The sequence below is a fragment of the Scyliorhinus canicula genome, chromosome 14 (assembly GCF_902713615.1).
Source record: "Scyliorhinus canicula chromosome 14, sScyCan1.1, whole genome shotgun sequence".
Classification (NCBI taxonomy): domain Eukaryota; kingdom Metazoa; phylum Chordata; class Chondrichthyes; order Carcharhiniformes; family Scyliorhinidae; genus Scyliorhinus; species Scyliorhinus canicula.
Genome location: NC_052159.1, coordinates 67,036,864 through 67,049,148, shown reverse-complemented (window position 1 = coordinate 67,049,148; position 12,285 = coordinate 67,036,864). Strand labels below are relative to the sequence as shown.

Here is a 12,285-nt window from a genome sequence, read left to right as displayed (position 1 = left end):
GTAAATAATTGATACTACATTATGACTAATACCACCCTGACAATTTTCCAGTCAGTTTAATCAATATAAAAAATATAAAACTGCAACTTCTTCTCGCTGAGCATCAGTAGCACACGGTGCTCATTCACTGAACTTCTCGCTCTGCACCACTGTCCAGATCTAATGCCCCCCTTCCCCGATATGCCTGTGTTTAGTGATTTGCTACTCCGCCTCCTGTGTGTTTGCTTTCGCGTACGGTCACAAGAATTCACCAATCGCTGTCTCTCTGCTTCTCCCGCATTCACATGAGCGATGCAAGCGGTGGGAGTAAGCGAGCCTGAGAATGAGTGAGTGATTGACAGAGGCCGGCTCCGGGAGAAGGAGGCAGAGCTGCAGCATCGCCATTGCTCCGGCCCCTGGCGCGCGGACAGCACTGACCACTGAGGGAGCGGACAGTGAATCAAGCCGAGCAGCAGCGCCCGAGCGGGTGATGTTCGCCGTCGCTGGAATGACCGGAAGGTAAAAAGAAACACAGCACTTTGAAGGAGCAACCAGCTTTTATCCATCTCCATGTGTTTTTCCATCGCCTTGAGGGGCAAAAAAAAAGAAAAAAGAAAGCTGAAAGCATTCCAGCTGCATTCACCCGCTAACCCCAGCTCCGCTCCACCACTTCATTTTAATCCTTCTCGGGGTGGTTTTGCTTTTTGCACTTTCGCTCTCTTCATTCAGTGGGAGAGAAGGGCGGAAAAAAAAACCTCCCTCCCTCCTGTTTCATATTAAGCTGCAAGTTCGAGCCCTGTTAGCTTGGTAGTTGAAAATTAAAAGTTAATTTTGAGTGAGTTGGTTGTAACTCTGCGAGCTGGGGATTGCTGAAAGTTGGCCCGATCTCTTAGATTTAGGGTCACCCCACCCTAAAATACCAGGTTAGTCAGCCAGAGTTAAACTAAAACCACAGTGTATCAAATTGTGTAACTCTAGGCCTAAACTGGTGTAGACATCGAGTACAAAGGACACCAGGGAGGAATCCGCGGTTATTTTCTGCAGAAAGCTATCTACCAAAGTACAGACGTGAAACTAGGAAGTGAATTCAGTAACGGGGGTGGGGGGGAGAGCTACACAACATGAAGCCAAGAGATTACTCATCGAGTTACTAGCAGTGCAGTCACAGTGAAGACTGAACTAGAAAGAAAATCCTGCCCATATAAGAACGCTCATTTTCATTTCCGGCTAACATTTGGGATATGCCCCGTTTTGAAGGGGATCCGTATTCCCCTCCCCCCACATGAGGCATTTAATTTTAAAATGTTAATCTATTCTCAATGTGAATGAAGATTTATAATGAGCATTTTTGATTTATTAAGCTTTCAAAAACGTCATGTATAATTCGCGATGGATAAATTCCAATTGTAGCAACAAAACTTGAAACCCGGTTAAATGATTGCCTATTTATGTTTTGGGTTCAATTTCAACATGGGTTCAATTTCAACAACAGTTTGTCTTTAATTGAGTAATTTTTGAAAAGTTACACCAAGCCATTAAAAGAGACATTAATGAGAAATAGGTTTTCAGGAAGATCTTGCACGATGCAGAGTGTTCTTTGGTGGGAATTCCAGATCTCAAAGTCCAGAGGACCAAAGGCACAACAGCCAACTGGGGAGTGCACAAGGGGCCGGAGTTGAAGGAATCCAGGGCCTTTCTTCCATCGGTTGTCGGGCTGAAGCAGTGAGGGCATGTAAGGATTTGAATGAGGATGAGGCATTTTATTTTAATAATCTTTATTGTCACAACTAGGCTTACATTAGCACTGCAATGAAGTTACTGTAAATATTGGTCCTTTAAAGGATGAGAAGGGGGAGATTTAATAATGGGAGATGAGGAAATGGCTGAGGAACTGAACAGGTTTTTTGAGTCAGTCTTCACAGTGAAAGACATAAATAACATGCCGGTGACTGATGAAAATGAGGCTATGATAGGTGAGGACCTTGAGACGATTGTTATCACTAAGGAGGTAGTGATGGGCAAGCTAATGGGCTAAAGGTAGACATGTCTCCTGGCCCTGATGGAATGCATCCCAGGGTACTAAAAGAGATGGCTAGGGAAATTGCAAATGCATTCGTGATAATTTACCAAAATTCATTAGACTCTGGGGTGGTCCCGGCGGATTGGAAATTAGCAAATGTGACACCACTGTTTAAAAAAAGGAGGTAGGCAGAAAACGGGTAATTATAGGCCAGTGAGCTTAACTGTGGTAGTAGGGAAGATGCTGGAATCTATCATCAAGGAAGAAATAGCGAGGCATCTGGATGGAAATTGTCCCATTGGACAGATGCAGTATAGCTTCATAAAGGGCAGATCGTGCCTAACTAATTTAGTGTAATTTTTTGAGGACATTACCAGTGCGGGGAGCCAATGGATGTGGTATATCTGAATTTACAGAAAGCTTTTGACAAGGTTCCATACAAGAGGTTGCTGCATAAAATAAAGATGCATGGCATTAAGGGTAAAGTAGTAGCATGGATAGAGAATTGGTTAATTAATAGAAAGCAAAGAGTGGGGATTAATGGGTGTTTCTCTGGATGGCAATCAGTAGCTCGTGGTATCCCTCCGGGATCAGTGTTGGACCCACAATTGTTCACAATTTACATAGATGATTTGGAGTTGGGGACCAAGGGCAATGTGTCCAAGTTTGCAGACGACACTAAGATGAGTGGTAAAGCAAAAATGCAGAGGATGCTGGAAATCTGCAGAGGGATTTGGATAGTTTAAGTGAATGGACTAAGGTCTGGCAGATGGAATACAATGTTGACAAATGTGAGGTTATCCATTTTGGTAGGAATAACAGCAAAAGGGATTATTATTTAAATGATAAAATGTTAAAACGTACTGTTGTGCAGATAGACCTGGTGTGCTGGTGCATGAGTCGCAAAAAGCTGGTTTACAGGTGCCACAGGTGATTAAGAAAGCAAATGGAGTTTTGTTCTTCATTGCTGGAGGGACGGAGTTTAAGACTAGGAAGTTTATGCTGCAACTGTATTGTGTTCAGTTTTGGTCTCCTTACCCGAGAAAGGACGTACTGGCGCTGGAGGGTGTGCAGAGGAGATTCACTAGATTAATCCCAGAGTTGAGGGGGTTGGATTACGAGGAGAGGTTGAGTAGACTGGGACGGTACTCGTTGGAATTTAGAAGATGCGGGAATATCTTTTAGAAACATATAAAATTATGAAGGGAATAGATAGTATAGATGTGGGGAGGTTGTTTCCACTGGCGGGTGAAAGCAGAACTAGGGGACATAAGCCTCAAAATAAGGGAAAGTAGATTTAGGACTGAGTTTAGGAGGAACTTCTTCACCCAAATGGTTGTGAATCTATGGAATACACTGCCCAGTGAAGCAGTTGAGGTTCCATCATTAAATGTTTTCAAAATAAAGATAGATAGTTTTTTGAAGATTTGGAGTTGGGGACCAAGTGCAATGTGTCCAAGTTTGCAGACGACACTAAGATGAGTGGTAAAGGGTTATGGTATTCGGGCAGGAAAGTGGAGCTGAGTCCACAAAAGATCAGCCATGATCTCATTGAATAGCAGAGCAGGCCCAAAGGGCCAGGTGGCCTACTCCTGCTCCTAGTTCTTATGTTCTAAAAGAGACAGTGTGGGTCAGCAAGCATAACGGTTGATATGTGAATTTGACTTGGTGTTGGTTAAAATTTGGGTAGAAGAATCTTAAAGGAGTTTAAGATGATGGAAGAATGGGAGGCAGAGTATATTTGAGTCTGGAGGCAACAAAAGCATGAATGAGAGTTTCAGCAGAGGATGGGATGAGGCGAAGCCAGAGAGATGTAACACTGAAGTGGTGGAATTGACTGGAATTACACAATTTACAGCATAGGTGCGATGGAGAGGATGAGGAGTTGGAAGATGAGCTCAGGGCAAATATAATGCTGAGACTCAATAATCTTCTCTGGAGATTAAAAGTTTGGGACAAATCAACCCTTAAGCTTTATTTATATTGCACTAATTGGGTACCAGCTGGTGATCCAAAGATTTTCGACAGTCGCTGGGAGCCAGAGTATTTAAAAACAAAAAAAAATTTAGAGTACCCAATTAATTTTTTCCAATTAAGGGGCAATTTAGCGTGGCCAATCCACCTACCTGCACATCTTTGGGTTGTGGGGGCAAAACCCACACAAACACGGGGAGAATGTGCAAACTCCAATCGGACAGTGACCCAGAGCCGAGATCGAACCTGGGACCTCGGCGCTATGAGGCAGCAATGCTAACCACTGCTGACACTAACCGTGCTGCCCTTGGGAGGCAGCGTATGCCTGCTGGACTCATTAACTGGCTATCAGTTTGACTAAAATTTCAATCCATTTACATAAACATTCTTTTTTTTATGAAGAGCTTCGACAAAGAGCCATCGGACTCGAAACGTTAGCTCTTTTCTCTCCCTACAGATGCTGCCAGACTTGCTGAGATTTTCCAGCATTTTCCCTTTTGTTTTTTACATAAACATTCTGATCCATTAGATCCAAAATGTTATCCTTCATACCTGTGAGTTTGGATGGCTCTCCCTACTGCGCGCTGAGGGTTTTCACAGCTGTCCTTCTAAAATTAAACATGACCATAATGCTTCTCTCTATTAATTGAAAGAAGTTCTGCCATATGCCTTGTTTGTTTTTATTTTGACAACATCTTTCTGTTGCCTTACTCTTTCCAAGAGTGTCTTTTTAAGACCTTTAAACAATTACAGTACATTTCCACTAATGCAGTTTTCCTCCGCCCCCTCCAGTTCAGTGTGAGTGAACTACATAATAATGAGCCATCACTGTGGCTTTTTGCTGGAAAATGGGATCAGGCTGCAGTTAGGTATGGAAAAACATATATAACTGTGTTGGACTCATCCAGCTCATACATAAAGTGCTTGTTTCACTGGAGCAAAACATAACTCAATTTGCAATGTTTTGTATTTGCATTCCAGAAGTTGTTGGTGAAATTGTCCTATACAGAGGATTGTTGTGAAAACTAACAGTTGAGTGGCACTAATATTTAATTTGAATGTCCCTAGTCAGATCTGTGCATGTAATGTATTCTTGTAAATCACCATTCCTCCATATATATTCTATTTAAACTATTGTTATGTGCATATGAAGCATTTTAATTTGCTGTTGTTTTCACATTTACTTCCCATTTTGGTGTGTTTGATTTTATATATGAGTGTGCAAGTTTTTCTGCTGTTTGAAGCTGGAGAAGCTACTATATTTTTTAAATGACTGTGTCTCACTAGATCTTTGTGTACTTGCGCTGACCTTGATGAACTTTCAAACGTCTCGGAAGTTATTTTCAACATGGAACTGACAAGGAAACAATGAAGTGTTATTAAAAGCTGCTCTCACCTTCTCTTTAAATGGCTTTACTCTTGTAATTGCTTCTCAGTCATAATGGGCAGCACGGTAGCATGGTGGTTAGCATAAATGCTTCACAGCTCCAGGGTCCCAGGTTCGATTCCTGGCTGGGTCACTCTGTGCGGAGTCTGCACGTCCTCCCCGTGTGTGCGTGGGTTTCCTCCGGGTGCTCCGGTTTCCTCCCACAGTCCAAAGATGTGCGGGTTAGGTGGATTGGCCATGCTAAATTGCCCGTGGTGTCCTAAAAAGTAAGGTTAAGGGGGGGGGGGTTGTTGGGTTACGGGTATAGGGTGGATACGTGGGTTTGAGTAGGGTGATCATTGCTCGGCACAACATCGAGGGCCGAAGGGCCTGTTCTGTGCTGTACTGTTCTATGTTCTATGTTCTATGAATGTTAATTCTTCAGTGTAGTTGAGTGTGCTAATGTGTTTTTTTAACCACACATCGAAACTTGGGTGTGGCAAAGGACGTCGCAGACCACAAACAAGTCCCACCCAACCTGCTTTTGCCTGCCCTCCAAAGAAATTCATCTGAATTGATGAGAAAAATGACGCTGCTTTTCATGAGACACCAATGACTGATATAAAAGCAAAATACTGAGGATGCTGGAAATCTGAAATAAAAACAGAATTGCTGGAATTACTCGGGTCTGGCAGCAACTATGAAGACAGAAATAGACTTAAGAGTTTTAAATCAAATATGACTTCAGAATTGAAGGAAGGTGAAGCACTTTATGCCATTGAAGGTTGGGGGTAGGATGAGGAAAAACAAAAGGGAAGGTTAGGGATCGGGCAAGGAATAGAAGGCAAGAAACGCTAGGTGCCAAAATGTCATGGAATAAATGCAAACTGAGTGGTAATGGTTGTAGTAAAGAAACAAAGTATTTGTCCAGAATGAGGGTGAATGGCAGAATAATGACCAGCTCTGTTCAGAAACAAAAACAGGAAAAATAGGATTACAACTGGCACATGGCAAAAAAATAGAATCAAAATGAGGGACAATGTTTATTGTCTGAAACTCCAGAAGGCTTTAAAGTGCCTAATCGAAAGATGAGGTGCTGCTCCTTGAGCTTGCATTGAATTTCACCTGAACACTGCAGCGCTCCAGAGAAATATGAGCGTGAAGCAAGGTGATAATTAAAGTGGCAAGCAACCGGAAAGTTGTGGCCGTGCTTGCAGAGTTAACAGAGGTGTTCTGCAAAGCAGTCACCCAGTCTGTTCACTGACACACCAAAGCAGCGAAGACTGCATTGTGAACAGCAAAAGACAGTAAACTAAATGGGAAGAAGTACAAATAAACCACTGCTTCACCTGGAAGGAGTGTTTGAGGTCTGGGATGGTGAAGAGAGAAGAGGTAAAAGGTGGTTACATGGGAAGGTCCTGTGGGAAGAGGATGAGGTGTTGGGGTTGATTGAGTGGACCAGGGTGTTGCAGAGAGAATGGTCCCTTTGGAATGCTGTTAAAATGGAGGGGAAGTGATGTTTTGTGGTGACATCATGCTGGCAGTAGATGATTCTTTGAACGTGGATGCTGATGGGGTGGAACGTGAGGACAAGGGAACCTCTATTGAGGTTCTGGGAGGGGGAGGAAATTTGAGAGAGAAGTATGGGAAATATGTATGTATAAATGTATGGAAACATGGAACTTTATCAGAAGGGGAGTTCATTTGGCTCCCTTTGCTTGGCTGAATTGAGGTCCCACTCAGGTCTGCGTGGGTTCCCTCCGGGTGCTCAGGTTTCCTCCCACTGTCATGTGAGAATACCTTTAAGAAATGGGTGTTTATAAATGGGTGTGTATATAAATATCTGTAGTGAGAGTACCTTTAAGAAATGAGTATTTACTACTGCAGTGATGTCAGAGAGTGAGTGGAGCTGGGCTGTCTGTCAGCTTTTTACTTTCGTTTTTGAGCAGGCTGCAGGGTGCTTTCGTTTCGTTTTCAGTGTTGGAGCTGAAGCCAGACAGAGCAGGTATATTGCTGTTCTCACTGCCATCAAAAGACTATCTCTTGATCATTTGGTGAATTCAGAATTGTAAATGTTTTCAGTAATGAAAGTAACCCGAATGTGCTTCTGTTAAAAGGTGCTTCTTAAGTCTTCTGGGTGTTAAAAGGACAGCTTACGGATTACTTAGTGTTGTATTCTTTGGGGGTTGTATTTGAATTAATGGTTGCTAAGTTGTTCACTATGTTTTAAAAAGGTTAACTTGAGTTCATAGAATAAACATTGTTTTGTTTTTAAAAAATACTTTTCCATTTCTGCTGTACCACGCCTGTAGAGTGGGCCTTGTGCTCCCCATACCACAATCTATTAAAAGTTGTGGGTCAGGTGAACTCCATGATACACTTTGGGGTTCTCTAAACCCTGGCCCATAACACCACAGTCCAAAGATGTGCAGGTTAGGTGGATTGGCCATGCTAAATTGCCTTTGGGTTAGATGGGGTTGCTGTGTTAGGAGATGGGGTGGAGTTTTGGACTTGGGCCGTGTGCTCTTTGAAAGAGCAGGTGCAGACTCGATGGACCGAATGGCCTCCTCCTGCACTGTAAATTCTAAGATTCTGTGACCACTGTATGTGTAACAACCACGTTTCGTTTTTTTAATGTATTCCAAACATGTGGAAGAAAACAGTAACATATATAACAACACCCCACAACCTCACAATCCACAGTTTGCACAATTTTTCCCCATTCCCACGATGAACAGTTCCTCAAACATTGTCATTAACACCCCCAGTGTTTCCCGCAGCCCTCCGCTAACCCCCTCAACTCAAATTTGATCTTTTCCAACTAAGAAATTTGTACAGGTCCCCCAGCCTAGCCGCCACCCCTTGTGGCTCATCCGACCTCCAATTCAGCAAAATCCTTTACTGGGCGATTAGAGAGGCCAAGGCCACAACACTAGTCCCCTTCCCCTCCAGCAACTTCGGCAGCTTCCGCCCACAAGTCTCGAAAGATGTGCTGTCAGGTGAATCGGAATTCTGAATTCTCCCTCAGTGTACCTGAACAGGCACCTGAGTCTGGTGACTAGGGGCTTTTCACAGTAAATTCACTGCAGTGTTAATGTAAGCATATGTGTGACACTAGTAAAGATTATAAGATTATTATTATATCTTGATATATTCGGAAATGATTCACCTCCAATTCACAGTCTCCCTTCTCTCTGGCCCATTGTAAATTCTTTTCCTTCTCAATGAATTTGTGCAACCGCGTAATCACCGCCCGCGGTGACTCCCCCCTTCTCGGCCTCTGTGGGCCCTGTCCACTCTGAGGGCCTTGCCTAGCATCTCTTCCTCCACCAGCCGGGCCAATATCTTTAACACATATTTCACGGCGCTCGTTCCTTCCACACCCTCTGGCAGCCCCATAATCCGTAGGCTCTGCCGCATGGACCTAATTTTTCCTGCTCCTCCACCTTAACCTCAACAACTTGCAAAGGTTCCTCGGGACCTCCGCCTCCAAGGGCACGATCCCATCACTCTGGTGGGACACCATCATCTCCACCTCCCGTATCTTCATCCTCTTGTGCCTCAAGGCACTTCTCTAAATGGTCCATCGATCCTCAGCGGTGCTACTGCTCCCTCAATGGCCTTAGACCAATCACCGTGCATCACCTTCCTTTGCTGGCAAAATCCACCTCTGAGGAAGGCCATCACCTGCTCCATCTGAGCCTTTCCCACTGGCGACTACCCCCCCCCCCCCCCCCCCCCTCCCCTCCCCCTCCTCCATTTTTGCAATTGTTGCTGCCCCACAGGGCCCCTTCAGTTCCTTAGCCAGGTCTTTAACTATTTTTTTGCTGGGCCTTGTAGCAAGCAGACATGCCAACCTTGGGGAGAACCTCTCCCTCTACACCTTCTACCCCACTAATGGGTATAAAATGCCCAAACCAGTGCCTTCAAGCCGGAGCTATCTGGTGTGCAACCACTCACTCCCTGGCCACCACCGTAAGTCTCGGCAACCACGTTTCTGTTCGTGCTAACATGCATGGCAAAATGAAAATGGAGTAGATTTCTGATTATCTAGAATTTCAGCATATTGTCAAAACTATGTTAGTAGGAACAGTTCGCCAGTATTGCAGGATTCCATGTTGCCAAATGCTATCATCCATAGAGGCCTGACTGTCTTGTGCCAAAGTTTTAAATGCTGAGGTAAGCATCACACGTAGACATGGGATGCAATGGTATACATTAAGTAATGGTCTTGCCAGTACAATGAAGGATAACATGGTTTTTGTTCACTTGATAATCATTAACATGAGCTTCAAGACAAAAATAATTCATTGTCGACCACATTTTATTTTCCATGTAAGTGATATGGAGAGGGTCAGGAAAAGACTAAAACATTTGTGTCTTTTCTCTTGCTGTCTGCAAGCAGTATGTTTTTAGAAGATGAATGCTCTTGTTTGATGTCCAAGTGTGTAGTCAATTTTAATCTGAGCAGCAAGCTTTCGTGGGTTGAAATAAAAAGCATTGTTTATTCACACATTCAGCCCGAAAACCATGATTCTCACACACACTCAAAATGTACAGTTTAAAAAAAATAAATTTAGAGTATCCAATTCTTTTTTTTCCAATTATGGGTCAATTTAGCATCGCCAATCCTCCTAGCCTTCATATCTTTGGGCTGTAATGGTGAGACCCAAGCAAACATGGGGAAAGTGTGCAAACTCCACACGGACCGAGACCTGGAGCCAGGATCGAACCCGGGTACTCAGCGCTGTGAGGCAGCAGTGCTAAACACTGTACCGCCCTACAAAATATACACTTAAAGCGATGAATGTACTTTTTCAAGTTGTAAACAAAAGATCCGTTCATATTTTACATTTTTGATACATCATAGGAAAAACAGTCATTGTGAACCCGGTAATGAGGTCTTTCACTCTGAAAGAGTAGCTGAGGCAGTTTCAATAGTTGGAGTAGTACATTAGGATTATTGCAGGATTCCGTCAAAGAGAACGAGGTTCAGCAGATCGCAAAGTTAGTCACTTATATATTTTCTAATCAGGAGGTCAGGATCCTTTAGAGATTTTGATTTGATTTATTATTGTCACATGTATTAGTATACAGTGAAAAGTATTGTTTCATGCATGCTGTACAAACAATGCATACCATACATTGGGAAGGAAGGCGAGACTGCAGAATATAATGTTACAGTTAGAGCAAGATGTAGAGAAAGGATCAACTTAATACGAGGTAGATCCATTCAAAAGTCTGATGGCAGTAGGGAAGAAGCTGTTCTTGAGTCAGTTGGTACGTGATCTCAAACTTTGGTATCCTTTTCCTGACGGAAGTAGGTGGAAGACAGTATGTCTGGGGTACGTGGGGTCCTTAATTATGCTGGCTGCCTTTCTGAGGCAGTGGGAATTATAGATAGAGTCAATGGATGGGAGGCTGGGCTACATTCACAACCTTTTGTAGTTTCCTGCGGTCTTGGGCAGAGCAGGCTCCATACCAAGCTATGATACAACCAGAAAGAATGCTTTCTATGGTGCATCTGCAGAAGTTGGTGAGGGTCGTAGCTGACATGCCAAATTTCCTTAGTATTCTGAGAAAGGGGCAGCACGGTGGCGCAGTGAGTAGCCGAGGTCCCAGGTTCAATCCCGGCTCTGGGTCACTGTCCATGTGGAGTTTGCACATTCTACCCATGTTTGTGTGGGTTTCGCCCCCACAACCCCAAAAAAATGTGCAGGGTAGGTGGATTGGCCACGCTAAATTGCCCCTTAATTGGAAAAAAATAATTTGGTACATTAAATTTATATTAAAAAAAAGTATTCTGAGAAAGTAGAGTCGTTGGTGGGCTTTCTCAGCTATAGTGTCGGCATGGGGTGACCAAGACAGGCTGTTGGTGATCTGGACACCTAAAAACTTGGAGCTCTCGACCCTTTCTACTTCGTTCCCCTTGATGTAGACAGGGGCATGTTCTCCACTACGCTTCCTGAAGTCGATGATAATCTCCTTCGTTTTGTTGACATTGAGGGAGGGATTATTGTCGTTTCACCAGTTCACCAGATTCTCTATCTCATTCCTGTACTCTGCCTCGTCATTGTTTGAAATCCGACCCACTACGGTGGTGTCATCAGCAAATTTGAAAATCGAGTCGGAGGGGAATTTGGCCACACAGTCATAGGCGTACAAGAAGTATAGTAGAGGGCTGAGGACACAGCCTTGTGGGGCACCGGTGTTGAGGATGATCGTGGAGGAGGTGTTGTTGCCTATGTTTACTGATTGTGGCCTGTGGGTTAGAAAGTTCAGGATCCAGTCGCAGAGGGAGGAGCCAAGGCCACGGAGTTTGGAGATGAGTTTCATAGGAATGATGGTGTTGAAGGCTGAGCTGTAATCGATAAATAGGAGTCTGACATAGGTGTCTTTGTTATCTAGGTGTTCCAGGAGAGTGCAAGCCATGGAGATGGCGTCTGCTGTGGACCTGTTGCAGTGGTAGGCAAACTGTAGTGGATCAAGGCAATCCGGGAGGCTGGAGTTGATTCGTGCCATGACTAACCTTTCGAAGCACTTCATGATGATGGATGTCAGAGCCACTGGACGATAGTCATTAAGGCACGCTGCTTGACGTTTTTTTGGTGCAGGGATGATGGTCGTCTTCTTGAAGCAGATAGGGACCTCAGATTGTTGTAAAGAGAGGTTGAAGATGTCTGCGAATACCCCTGCCAGCTGATCCGCACAAGTCCTGGGTACCTCATCCGGGTCAGTGGCTTTCCATGGGTTGACTTTCGAGAAGGCTGCTCTGACATCTGCAATGGTGACCTCAGATACAAGTTAATCCGTGGCTTCTGGGGTGGAGGGCTCGCTCTCGCTGATGTCTTGCTCAAAGCTGGCATAGAATGCGTTGAGCTCATCAGGGACGGGTGCGTTGGAGCCGACGATTTTACATGCCTTCAACTTGTAGCCTGTTATGTCT

General features: G+C 44.1%; 1 protein-coding gene across 1 annotated transcript in view; it reads left to right on the top strand.

The window, feature by feature from the left end:
- The first annotated feature begins 229 nt into the window (after positions 1 to 229).
- The window catches only part of LOC119977141 (LIM and senescent cell antigen-like-containing domain protein 1), a 174,213-nt gene continuing 162,157 nt past the window's right edge, over positions 230 to 12,285 (top strand). The window contains exon 1 of the mRNA XM_038817778.1: positions 230 to 498. Within this exon, the coding sequence (XP_038673706.1) occupies positions 470 to 498 (29 nt within the window). The 5' untranslated portion in view covers positions 230 to 469. The remainder of the gene's footprint in view (positions 499 to 12,285) is intronic.